Below are 14,071 nucleotides of genomic sequence, written 5' to 3'. Positions count from 1 at the left end.
TTTCACATAATTCAGGCCTTTTTGTCTGCCCGTCTTAAGGTCCTCAATGTTTCTAAAGTTCCTTTAAGCAACTCGACATCCCAGTTCATCCATTATATCGTCTGCTTGGAGGTAAAAGTCATTGAGTAAAAATATCAACATTTTTCATGGAGGGCAAAAAAACGGGATTACGCTTATTAAAAATAGGAAAATGATAAATCATTCAAAATTTCCACTCAATTCCTTTTATTTAAACTAATTTTAAATTATCTTACCTTTTTTAAAATTAACACTTGACTCATTACATCAACACACAATGACTTTTTCTCGAATTTGGAAAAAATTGCACTTAGTGGTTTTTACCTCCAAGCACATGATATGCTTGATTGCATTAAGGTCAATAACCACGACCTTGCTGTACAAGATGTGTGCTTTGGGTAATTGTCCCGGTAGAAGATTACATTTTCTTTTATTGCCAGTTTACTGACACTGGACCATAGATGTTGTTTAAAATATTGATTTTGAGCTATTTGATACATTTTACCTTCCACAAAATGTTAGTTCCAATCATTAGAACCTGCAACACATCCTCATTCCTTGACTAACCAAATGCCATGCTTTATAGTAACCCATCTGAATATATAAGGTTCCGTCCGTGGACAAAACCTAATTTATAATATTGTCTAAGGTTTAATTAACAATAATTAACAAACATTTAATTCCACCTTATTCCAAGAAGACGTATCCTGTGTTATAAGTTCATTAACGTTGCTGACTTCTTTACTCGTGGTAGCTTTAAAAAAATCTTTAGAGATTCCGAACATAAGAAGGAATTTAAGTTGATTAGCCTTAAAAAAAGCTTCTCATCGTACTCCTCCAGCTTCTTTCCTTTTACTTTTCTGCTCACATTATGAATGGTTTTGACCTTCCCATAGGAAGTTTAATGTAATTGGTCTGATTTGTCAAATTGAAAATTTTGAATAAAATATTTTTAGAGAGATGTATGAGCGTACGTGTGTACGTACGTCCGTTGGCCCATACGTTCGCGATGTTTTTTCGTCGTACATAGCGCAAGAACCAGTAGAGATATCGACTTCAAATAAATTGTGTTTATTTATTTTATTTTAATTGTGTTTATTTATTTTATTTTAATAAAATTTTGTACTGGTTATATTCTCTCACTTTTTATTTTCGGTATGGTGCTGTTTTCTCCATTGAGAGCCTGGATTATTTCCGCTTCTATTAACCAAACTTTCCCAAGTTCCCATTAAGCTTGATTAAGTCACATCTTGCCTTAAAAATTATACAGAGAATAACGCAGAAAAATGCAGAAAGGGCTTAAAAAAAATTGAGTGGGTGGTTTTTTTACCATAGCAATTTTAAAAAAAAAAGTGCAAAGTTTACTTAACCCTAAATATCTCACGAACCAATAACGCTAGCGACTTGAATTTTTGGAAAAAAAATTCCAACTAACAGTTTTTTTATAATTCAAAAAACAGAAAAATAATTTTTGTCACCTCGAATATTATAGAAAGAAACAAATATTTCAACAAGAAATAACGTTTTTGACATCTGGTAAAAAAACGAATGGACAGAATTTTACGAAAAATAAAAGTGAACGAAAAAAAAAATAAAAGTTGGTAAAAATTGATTTTCGACTTAAATATCTTTTCAAATATTTGAGATAATGGCTTTAAATTAATTTTATCTTCTAAAAAATATGGTTTTCAACATTCTGTAAATTTTTCATAAAAATAAAATTGACAGTTTTTCGATTCAAATATTCAAATATGTTTTCAAAAATAAAAAATAGTGCCTTCAAACTGATTTTATCTCACAGAAAATTATGGTTTTGACATTCAGTAATTTTTTTTTATAAAAATTCAACTGTCCGTTTGACATTCGGTTCTCGATATCTCGTGAAAAATAGAAGATATGGACTTCAAATTAATTTCCTTCATCTAATTTGTATTTATTTATTCAGAAAATAAGAACTTCTAAGAAATGCTCCTAAGATTGGTAAAAATGGGTTTTCAACTAAACATCTCGCTAACTAAAATAGATTTTGAAATCAAACTATTCCATTATATGCAAAATATTATTGGTAATTCTAAAATTATTAAGAATAATTCAACTTAAATTTTTTTTAACAAAACACAAAAACCCACGAACCATTTAAACAAGACAAGTTGACAGACGGGATGGGAAGTTATCAGTAGCCTCTTTTTTCGTTTTCATATCGTGATATTATGTAATGGTCTGTGGCAGGGCTCCGTTGCATAATTTTTGCTCTTTCTCGTACTGATTTACCGTCCTGGCTATGCAAAAGAAACAATTTTCTAATTTTAAAAGGTGTTTTCTTATCATTTAGTGTCATTTCGACGTCAATCAGGAAACTGCAATACATTTAAGTAATAAAAGTAATACAAGTTTAATAATAACATTGGCGTTTGACGTGAAAAATACCGTTACTGATCTACTACTGTGTAAAAACAACTAGAGTCCGATTATGTGTGAGAGGTTAAATAAAGGAGTTTTTTTTTGTTAAATATATTTTTCTTATTAATAACTTTAAATGCAGTTTTTGTATTAAAACTTAAATTTATGATACAATAATGATTCAGTTCTTCTACTTCCATACATTTTCTGGGATAAATTGTATTGCGAAAATTTACATTCTCTTTGTTCGATTAGTTGTGCGAGCCACTGTATATCATTTTCAGCTGTGATAAAAGCTTGAAATCTAAGAGAACTTATTATATTGACAACATTAAATTTGAGATTTTGGTGAAATAAAAATGAAGACATCTAATTTTTCTTTTCAATGTTAATCTTAAGAAAAAACTGGGTTCAATCCTTGATTGTGCCATTTAAGGAAGTTTTTTCACGTGTACTGCCATTTGCGAGGAAATGAAAAATCCTCCAAAATAAATTGTTGTCATAAAAACTGCTTTCCAAATAAGCCGTTCGGATTCACCATATAAACTGTGTATAACTTCCCTCAATGATATTGCTATCCCACAGGAATGGTAAAGAGTTGTAAGTCTATTTTTTTTATTTTATTATAATAAATCTAAAAAAGACTACTAACTTCGTTTTTCTTGAAAAAAGGAAATTTTTACAAATTTAGGTGAATTTTGTTCTTTTTGAACAGAATATATTTTGCACTCATAACATAAACATTGATTGATTTTAATAGCTTAAGCAACCTGCACCAAGATTAACAATCATAGTTTCGAAAAGAGCTTTAAATCGGTGTACTACAGCCAAAGGCAGTTGTTAATCCAATCACTTTGCAGTGCAGCTTACAAGTCTACTCTTCCACCTCTGTAGACGAACAAAAAATAATTCTCATACCAATTTATGTAGCTCTGAGACATAGACCAGAATCAATCTCATAAAACACAAGAACGCTCTAATCGCTTAAGGCCAATTAATGTAACTAGAGCAAACGTTTTGTTTCGAGGGTAGAACGCATTGTCACCGTAAAAGGTCGAAATAAAATAGAACTTAAAGCTGTAATTTTTTGTTTTGTTCAATGTACTAAACTCGAATTTTATTCACTTAATTATTTAAAACAAAAAATATATAAAACTTACAAACAAAATAAAAAAGAATAAAAATAAACGAACAGAATGTGATCTAGATGAAGATTGAAAAAAAAAGAATTGTTAACAATATAATTAAATAGCTTTAATCTAGAATCAGAGAATTATTCTGTCCTTTCACTTTTATGGTCGTCATCGTCGCGTCGTTCGTCGGCATCTTCTATACCTATGTAATCGTTTGACGTATAGTATAAGTTGCAGCGACCCCGATCAATGTGAACCGCCATGATGGAAGCTCAGGGTTGCATGTGGATGATTCAATAGTGCGGCTACCTTATAGGGAGCTGGTGCACGGTAGGCAGCAGACTTCTGTTGGCCTTCTTGGAGGCCACTTGCAAGCTGTACTTGCTTTGCAGGCGCATTCACTGTAACCTGATGAATGTTTGTGAAAGGTTCCCGTTCGACTACCTCCTGAATCGTTTGGAATGGATGGTTAACAACGATGCGTCGCGTTTGTACACTTTCACTGGCTGCTCCACCATCGCTGGGAGCTGGCGAAGAGGCAATGACACGATGATCACCGTAGGTGCGACCACTTCTCAAGGTGATAGCGCCGTGAGTTTGTTCGTTGCGATACTTTTGCGGGCCACGCTGCTGCTGCTGCTTGTAATTCTCCTTTTTGGAAGTGGTAGCGATGGTGGTGGTGGCAGTCTCGGGTGTTGTTGAAGAAATAGCTTCGTAACGTGCGGAAGTTTGGTGTGATGCAGCAGCATGTGATCGAGATCTTGTTATTTGGGGCTCACTGGCTGAAGCAGGTTTGCTGCTGGAATTTAGTTCGATTTGGCTTTGGCGCGTGATAGGAAGTTGGGCCTGTATTTGGTATCCTTTGTTGGTCACAGAAGTTTGCTCTTTCACCGGCTCAATAGGTGAAGTGGGTACTGGGTGGGCTGTGTGGGATTGTTGGTTATGAGGGTGGCCTGCTCGTGGCGATTGGGAGTAAACCAATTGCAATTGTCGACCAAAAGGTGAGAACAATGAGGAACCATCCGAATTGAATCTAACGAAGTGTTGTTTGTGACCAGGAGAATGATGTGATACAACAGGTCTAGGGGGAGCATATAAAATTCCAGGCTTGCCCTGTGCAAGAACTGAAGCGTAAGTTGGACATTGAGTTGTAGTTTCTACTCGTTGGCTGGAGGCTGTCGGTGAAGTCTCGATAGATAAGGTTGATGATTCAACATTTTTGGCACTTTTTCCATCGGTTAGGGAATCTGTCTGAGGAGGTAATTCCAAATTTTGACTCCGAGCTGAAGTATGTTCAAGATTGTTGTTGAAGTAAACCGTGTGTTCTTTAGGAGTGACGTTTAAGCTAGGGTCTTGAGTGTATTTCAAAGGAGAACCACGTTGTTTGTATTGTCTCTGACCTGAACTATATGGTTCCAGTGTATTAGCGGTTGGTGATGCAACTTGTTGCTGGAATAATGTTGGTTGCTGATGAGTGCTGCTATGGACTTCGGATACTTCGATTGGTTCTTCTAAGCTTTCTGTTACTTGTTGCTTGGAGTGTGTGCTTTCAGTTGGTTGATGATGTTCTGATTGTTGTTGACGAGCTGAGACTTGAGAAGGTTGTTGGTGACGAATTTCTGCAACTAAATTGTGATGATTTGGATGTTGATTTCTGAGCTGGGCAGCATGTTGCTCATGAATTGGCTGCTGATTGCTTCCTTGAGCAACATGTTGCTGATGAACTGAAGTTGGAGCGACAGGATGTAGGTTGTTATGATGCTGGTGACTGCTTTGGTAGTTTGCCCTTTCAATTGGTTTCTGTTCTTGAATGACGTAATGTGTTGTAGATTGTGGGTAAGCCTGCTGTTGAGCAGCATGATGCTGATGAGCTGAATGCGGATGACTAGAAATCGGATGAACATAATTAAGCTGGGCGAATTGTTGATGTGGAGAATGTTGATGTGGTGAATGTTGATGTGAAGATAATTGATGTTGGTCTTGTTGTTGGGCAGCATGTGGCTGGGCAGCATGATGTTGAGAAACATGTTGATTATCACTATACGTTGAAGTTGGAATAACTATTGGCTGTGAGGTGGTTCGCTGGAAATGATGTTGATATATTTGATCAGGTTGTTGATGCGCACCGCGATGAATCTGGGAATCTTGAATAGGCTGCTTAGAACTCCCTTCGAATTGATGGTGGTGTCCGGCAGCCGTGGGCTCCTCATAATGCTGGTTAATTGGGTTTTCTACTTTGTAGACAGTTGCGGATGTTTCTTCTTCTTGTGGTGTGTTTGGTGGAATTTCGGCAACAGTAGCTTGGCTTTCGTAATTTTGGTGATGTGAAGAAAGCGCTCCATAGCCATGTTGCTGCGATTCATGTGGTTCACCAAGTCCATCCTCAATTCGAACTTCACCAGTAAGAAGTTTTCCTTGATATCTCATCCTTGGATAGTCATGGCTTGTAGTTTGAGTGTAGGGTTGTTGTTTTAAATGACCCAAAGGTGATCCATTTGAAGAAATCTCTACATAAGGAGGATATGAGAAATTTGGTTCTCCAACAGTGATCTTAAAAGGATCATTGCTTCCTGATGACGAACCTCTTGCAAAAGCTGAAGCATCTCGTGATATCGCAAATGATCGTTCGGTAGTAGTGGTCGATGAAATAGAACCTTGGCTTTGCGAATTTGAATTTGCTTGAACGACAAAACTATTTCCATTGTTGCCATTTGGACTAAGTGTTGATATAGTTATAGGGCCACCTGTTGTAGTTGACACAAACGGATAGCCACCACCTGGTTTCGGTCTCAAAATAATCGATCGTGATCCTGATGTTATCGAATATGACGGTGAAGATGTTGTTGAGTAAATTATTTCTCCTCCACCCAATGATCCTCCCCTTACTAGGCCAATGCTGCTTGATGCTGTTGTGTCTCCCTGTCCAAAACCAATTCCACCTTGTGATTGTTGGAAACCAGCAAATCCACCTTGAGATCCCCCTTGACCTAAGCCGATACCACCTTGAGATTGTTGAAATCCTGCTCCAGAAAATCCTCCATTAGATCTACCAATTAGAACCGTTGGTGTTGGTGCAGAAGGTGGAAGGTATGGGGCTGGTGTTGTTGAATAAATACCCCCTTGTGACTGTTGGAATCCTGCTCCAGAAAATCCACCACCCTGTGATACACCTATTCCACCCTGTGATTGTTGGAATCCTGCTCCAGAGAATCCAGCTCCGTTTGGCGATGGAGTGGTTGACGGGAAGAATGATGGAGCTCCAGTTGTTGAGTAAACAGCACCACCTTGTGATTGCTGATATCCACCAGTAGATGATCCTCCTGCAAAAGATCCGCTTCCACTTTGGAACCCTACTCCAGATAATCCTCCTCCGTTTGGTGAGGGCGTGCTTGACGGGAAGAAAGGCGCTCCAGTAGTTGAGTAAACAGCACCACCCTGTGATTGCTGGAATCCACCAGCAGATGATCCTCCTGCAAAAGATCCGCTTCCACTTTGGAAACCTATTCCGGAAAATCCACCACTGTTTGGTAATGGCGTGCTTGATGGGAAGAATGGAACTCCAGTTGGTGAGTAAACAACACCACCTTGTGACTGCTGGAAGCCACCAGCAGATGATCCTTCTGCAAAAGAACCGCTTCCACCTTGGGTTTGTGAAAAGCCAACCCCTCCCACTCCTCCATTGGGACCACCACCTGCAAGGCCTCCATTAGGACCATTAGCACCACCTCCAAGATAAATATTCGTGGTTGATGATGTTGGGCCAGTCCCTGGTGCAGGGGCTGAAGTTGTCGAAATTGCAATCCCACTTTGTGATTGCTGAATACCTGTGCTAGAGGTTCCACCTTGTGAAATGCCCACACCGCCTTGAGACTGCTGAATACCAACTCCAGAAAATCCTCCATTTGCTCCTCCACCTTGTGAAATTCCCACACCACTTTGGGACTGTTGAACTCCGATTCCGGCAAACCCTCCATTTGCTCCTCCACCTTGTGATACTCCCACACCACCTTGAGACTGCTGAATACCAACTCCAGAAAATCCTCCATTGGCTCCTCCAACTTGTGATATTCCTACACCACTTTGGGACTGTTGAACTCCGATTCCGGCAAAGCCTCCATTTGCTCCTCCACCTTGTGAAATTCCTAAACCACTTTGGGACTGTTGAACTCCAATTCCCGCAAAGCCTCCATTCCCTCCTCCACTTGGTGCAGGTGTTGTTGTTACAGAAATTCCACTTTGTGATTGCTGAATTCCAGTTCCAGATGCTCCACCGGCACCTTGTTGCTGTTGGGTACCAACTACAACTGTTGTTGATGTCGGAGAACCATTTGGACCCGGTGTGGTTGTTGAGAAAGTGATTCCTCCCTGAGATTGCTGAATGCCTATTCCTCCTTGTCCTCCTCCAATAGCGCCTTGTTGTTGTTGAATTCCTATGCCAATTTGTGTTCCTCCATTAGAGCCTTGTGACAGTTGGAATCCACCTGCTGATCCACTTGTTGATGGAAGTCCAACACTTGATGTATAAGTTATGCCCGATCCTTGCTGCGATCCTCCACCACCATTAAGACCAAGCAAAGTTGCAAGATTAAAACCACCTTGCGACGATTGTTGGAAACCATTTCCGGCTAATGAACCCGTCAACCCTCCCACTGCAACAACTGTTTCTCCAGTTGGTACCTTTGCCACAGGCCGATCAAGCTCAACAATAACTGAACCTGCTGGTCGAACAATCACTCGTTCTTCAATGTCATAGTAATGCTTCTGGATTGCAGGTCTTCGAATTTCATAGGTTCTCGTTTTGACAGCATTTTGTGCTACGTTAAAGGTTGCCGGGACGAAATTAGCGAATTGGCCGTCTGCTGATATTATAAATTGTCCCCCATCAATACCACCAACACCACCACCACCACCAGATTGAAGAATATAACCATCAGTTCCAGCACCACCACCTCCGTTTGATTGAAGAATATAACCATCAGTTCCAGCACCTCCACCTCCGTTTGACTGGAAAATATAACCATCATTTCCAGAGAATGAAATTCCACCGCCATTTGGTTGTTGATTGATAATTGCATAAGTTGGCTGATGTTTTGGAGGAGGAAGGATATGTGATGATAATGATGGATGAGCGATACTTCTTTCGAAAGCTTGTAGTTTAGCTGACGGTTGTTTGAAGACCTCAGCTTGGGGTTCTGTTGTTTTAGATTCTTCAGTCAGTTCTTCAGAATCTTCGGCTAATGGTGAAGGACTTGTAGACACAAACACCTGCAAAAATAAATAAATAATTATTAAACAAGTGAATCAAGACAAGAAATGATTAACATATTCGGAGTGCCTAAATGTACAATTTTCCTAAGATGTCAAAATCATGTTACAGTTATTTTAGAATTCTCTGTATTTGAAAACAAAATTAACAAACAAGAATTGTGGCTCCTTCAATAGCCATTTCTGAAGTTTACAAACAGTCACAATTGGCATGTTTATATTTCAAAGATATTATTGATTTCTGTAATCTCAGGAATATTAAGAAAATATGTCACTTTTACTGTAAGAGAACAAAAACTTTATGATTGGATTTCTCAAGAATTCTCTTTGACACAATTGAAAAAGGATGAAAAGAAATTGAAAGCTAATTCGACTGCTATGTGAGAATGAATATTGAATTGTGTTTCGCCTGATCTGTCAATCCGTCTGCCAACTGTAAAATTTTGACACTTTACTAGCAAAAGATTAACCATTACAAAAAATGAAATAATCTATTATTATTGACTTAAATTTATTTTGAAATTGAAATAAACATGTAATTAAAAAGAAAGTTTTAATATCATAATGAAACCTTTTTATTGGAAAATTCTGCATTTTTGGCAGGCTATTGAACGTGTTTTGATTTCTGTTAAAATGGTAAAAAAATGTTTTTGAACAGATAATGTGAAAGAGTATTCTAATTAAAGTTTTGATTGTAATTTTGATTCTGAAAACACGTTAAGCGGAACTGTCATTCTCAAACTAAGAACATTTGGAAAGATCTTTGTATGTATTTATGTACAAATACATTAGGCAGGTTCAGACAACATAAGGGACTTCATTTGCAGTCAACTTCATTCTTTACACATAATTTTTGAACTAGGCAACTAGTTACATTTTCAAGTGTCGTGAAACCTCTAATTTGAGTTCATATAGTATAAAAACAACCATAAATATTGTCGTCTACAAAGCACTCTTCAGGCAAGCTACAAGTTTATCACGATTTGTATTTTGTACTGTAAAAAATATTACTTATTTCCTTTCTAAATTGACAAGGAAAAACATTAAATGAAGCTCTGCAGTAAATGAATAAATCATAGAGTAATAAAGTTCAGCTTTCAGTTGAATGAAAAGACATCATCAACTGTCACTTTGATAGAAGTGAAGACTTTGCATTAAAGTTGCCTTAATTGGAAAGTTATTTTTTGGCAGCTGACCAATCAAATACTAGAAACTTGCCTTACTTTCAAGTCCCTTATGTCGTCTGAACTTGCCCATCCTAAAAACTTCTTTTTGCCAGTATTAAATTTAAGAAGCGATTAGATATGTTTAAAACTTTCAATCAATAGATCTGACTTTTGCTAAGAAACTTATTAATTAAGGATTCAGTAAGTGTCAGTTAGGCATTCATAGCTATCAGCAAAATCTATCAGTAGAATTGTTTTCTTCTAAGATAAATTCTTATTGCAGGTATTTTTTTAATAAAACCATAAATTTAAACATATTTCTAAAATCATTTTCAATGACAAAACTTAATTTTTCCTGAGCAAGTGGTGGGCATATGCCAAAAAAGATCATTTCATTTTATTGATGGAGTTTCAATTTTGTAAGGTTCTGATAACATCATTTCAAAATGTGCAGCAAAAAAGAAAAACCAATAAAATTTTGCTTTAAGACTTGGATTCATAGATACTTTAGGGGACAATTATAGCTATCATTGGTTTTTATCATTAAAGATAATCTTTGGAATTTTTTTGGCAGGTGTTTATGGCTATCATTAAAAATGTCTGCCATTGAAAAAAATGTCCTGATTGAAATCCACCAAAAAATGTTTACTGACAGAAAACTGTTATTGGAATTGTTTAAAATTGGAAAACAAATCACAGGAATGATTCGTTTAACTTTTGAAAATGAATGTCAGTCTAGGAAATAGAAAAATATGTTTTTGGAGAAAAATAAATAAGCTATCACACTTTTTTCTCAAAACAAAATTCTGTGTGTGATTTCCGATCTATCAGTATATAATTTTCATTTCTTATCAAAGGGAAACATCGTCAAATATCGATTCAAAAATGTTTCTGAATCGATTTCGATGATTGCTATAACTGGCTCCTAAACATAAAAGTAACAGTTGGTCAGAAAAATGAATTTCCGTCGAGAAAATAGAAATATACATTTTTAGGCGCCTTCTATAACTATCATTGGTTTTCATCATTGAAGCCAAACAATGGAATTTTACTTTTTTCTTTAAAAAAAGGTGTTTGCGTGCTTTCCGATCGATTAGTGTATAATTTTAATTTGTATTCAAAGGGAAACAACGTTAAATATAAATTCAAAAAAAGAGGCTGGGATGCGACCCACACTGATAACTTCCCATCCCGTCTGTCGATTTGTCCTGCTTAAAAGTTTGTCTATATGTACTCGTATCAATTTTTACCAAATTTGCGTACTATTTTTTATAGATTTTATTTTTTATGAAAAACGGGCTGTTGGATTTTTATATAAAAATTACTGAATATCGAAAACAATATTTTCTGTGAAATAAAATAAGTTTGAAGCCAATATTTTTAATTTTTGAAAAGCTATTTGAGTCGAAAGTAAATTTTTACCAAGTTAAAGTATTTTTTTTAGGTTTTAATTTTTTGTAAGAAAACTGTCAATTCGAATTTTTAAAAAATTTTACCAAATGTTGAAAACAATATTTCTTATAAGAAAAAATTAGCAAGAAGCTATTATTATCTCGAAGTTTTTAAAAGATATTTGAGTCGAAATCATTTTTTACCAACTTTTGTTAATTTTTTTTTCGGTTTCAAATTTTTTGTAAAAAAAACTGTCAATTCAATTTTTTTCAAACTTTAACTAAATGTTGACAACAAGATTTTTTGAAAGATAAAAGTAAATTAAAGCCAATATCTCAAAGTTTTGAAAATATATTTGAGTCGAAAATCAATTTTTACCAACTTTTATACATTTTTTTTTAGGTTTTTATTTTTTGTAAAAAAACTGTTAATTCGATTTTTCTCAACATTTTTCAAAATGTTGAAAACAATATTTCTTATAAGATGAAATAAGTTTCAAGCCTTAATTTCAAGTTTTTGAAAAGATATTTGAATCAATATTCAATTTTTACGAACTTTGAGTAATGCTTTTTTAGACTTTTATTTTTCATTAAAAAAAACTGTCAATTCGATTTTTCTCAAAATTTTATCAGATGTCAAAAACATTATTCTTCGTTGCACAAAATTGTTTTAGAGAATAAATCATATTTCAGTCGTATAATTTTGGATGTGACACATTTTTTTTTCTTCAGTTTTATTGATTTATAAAAAAACCGTTATATTGATTTTTTTCAAAAAATATACCTGTTTGGTATCCCATTACAATATATTATATAAAATTTAATTCAAGTCTCTTGCGTTTTTGGTTCGTAAGATATTTTGGGTTAACCAAAATTTTCACCTTTTTTCAAACTGCTATGGTAAAAAAACCACCCACGCAATTTTCTTGAGAGCCCTTTCTGCATCTTTCTGCCTTATTATCTGTATAACAAAATTTATTTGAAGTCCATATCTCTTCTGGTTGTTGAGCTATGGAGGACGAAAAAAACGTTGCGAACGTACGTACACACGCACGCACAGACATCTTTCTTAAAATCTTTTATTTCGACTCTAGGGACCTTGAAACATCGAGAAATGTCAAAATTTTCAATTTGACAAATCGGATCCATTACAATAACATCCTATGAGAAGTTAAAAATTCCAGATCGATTTCTTTGATGGCACTTTAGAAAAAATTAAAGGCGCAATTATTTTTTTTTTCTCAAAAACAAATCTCTGTGTGTTTTCCGATTGACCAGTATATAATTTTCATTTCTATTCAAATGACAACACAGTCCAATATCCATCTAAAACATTTTTCAAGTTCATTTCAATAATAGCTATAACTGGCTCCTTGTGCCTTTAAATAAACGGCGTACATTTGATTTGATTTCTTCAGGGCTTATCAGTAAAACATTTTAAATTCTTGCCGTTTCAATTTCAATTTTTACTGATAGATACTTATTTCACAAGATTGAAGATTGTTTTCACCGAATTAAACATTTGAAAATAAATTCCAAACTTAAAAGGATTTTCATTTTTCTTATTAAGATTAAGTTCACGAAAATTCTTCAAATAAGTTTATCATTTAATTGTTTTTAGTTTTTATCCAAATGAATATTTTAAAAAAATATTACTAATCTACAAAATTTTAAATATAACCGTATAGATTTCAAAAAAAATAGAGCTTTATCACATACACATTACGATTTAATGGAAGGTAAAAACATTTTCACATTTTTCTGAATTATTGAATTTGTGTTCAAAAAATTTATGAAACAGAATTAAAGAACATTCAAAACATAGAAACAGCCTTGATGATGTTTTTTCTTCCTGATTTTCTGTATGAATAAATGGTTCAAATTATCGCGGTTCCTTGATCCTTTTTGATAAACACATTTCACTTAAAATATTCAACACTTACAGTTTCAATAGTTGGTCGACTGTGGTATTTCTGAATGAATCGTTCGAATTCCTCATTTTCAATTTCATCGTCCTTTGGAATCTCCCTATTCGAACTGCGAATAAATGCGGCTTGAGCTGTTATTTCCTTAGGTTTGGTGATTTTTTTCGCTGGTCCTGCTTTTAGGTCCTCAGGAGCTTTTCCATCAACATAAGACACATCGGCAGGACTTTCTTGAGGTACATCAATTGATAGTGTGATATTTTTCGAAGCGTACACGGCTTGCAGGAGCAGCAAGCCCACCATAAGAAACACGCACTTCATCCTGTGGATGTGAAAACAAAAGACAAACTTAATCAAAATTACGAGTGAAGACGGCGCACTTGAATACAGCAATCGCACTTTTAACCGAAACAATCTACACTAAAGGGAAGATCATTTCCATTTTAAATGCACTTTAAGTGAATAGTTGTAAAAATCCAAAGTATTTAAAATCACTAAATTGCGTGTTTTTATTTTGTGAAATTATATATTCTGATAACGTATCCCAAAGGTTCGACCCGATGCCGATGAAATGATCTAGATCACGTATCCTATTTATTATCTCACCTCAATAAATCTTCACTATCACGAAGTGTTTTTTTTTGGGTAAATTTTATGTTTGTTTTACTTTTTTATATATATTTGTTAACAATTTTATGTTGCAAATTTCACAGTTCGAAATGAATTGACTGAATAACACTAAGATTGAGGGGCTGATCGTTTTTATATGACTA

At 35.1% G+C, this 14,071-nt stretch overlaps 1 protein-coding gene across 2 annotated transcripts; it reads right to left on the bottom strand.

The window, feature by feature from the left end:
* Positions 1 to 3,498: 3,498 nt before the first annotated feature.
* LOC129948184 (uncharacterized) lies at positions 3,499 to 14,071 on the bottom strand. 2 transcript variants are annotated; one of them, XM_056059063.1, is made up of 3 exons: positions 13,905 to 14,071; positions 13,317 to 13,620; positions 3,499 to 8,816 (listed from the first exon to the last, which is right to left on the bottom strand). In XM_056059063.1, exons 2-3 carry the CDS (start codon positions 13,617 to 13,619, stop codon positions 3,798 to 3,800), a joined length of 5,322 nt encoding a protein of 1,773 aa, XP_055915038.1. In that variant the 5' UTR covers position 13,620; positions 13,905 to 14,071; the 3' UTR covers positions 3,499 to 3,797. The 2 variants fall into 2 exon arrangements, with proteins under 2 accessions (XP_055915038.1, XP_055915037.1); XM_056059062.1 differs by lacking the exon at positions 13,905 to 14,071 and having other exon boundaries at positions 13,317 to 13,704.

Source organism: Eupeodes corollae, chromosome 2 (genome assembly GCF_945859685.1).
Source record: "Eupeodes corollae chromosome 2, idEupCoro1.1, whole genome shotgun sequence".
In the NCBI taxonomy this organism is placed as follows: domain Eukaryota; kingdom Metazoa; phylum Arthropoda; class Insecta; order Diptera; family Syrphidae; genus Eupeodes; species Eupeodes corollae.
This window is presented reverse-complemented; position numbering and strand designations above follow the sequence as displayed.

What these genes read in the sequence shown, in the direction of transcription:
- LOC129948184 (XM_056059063.1), bottom strand. Translation starts at nt 13,619, where the DNA reads ATGAAGTGCGTGTTTCTTATGGTGGGCTTGCTGCTCCTGCAAGCCGTG. An exon ending in GTCGACCAACTATTGAAACT is followed by an intron (nt 8,817 to 13,316) that starts GTAAGTGTTGAA and finishes TTATTTTTGCAG; the next exon opens with GTGTTTGTGTCTACAAGTCC.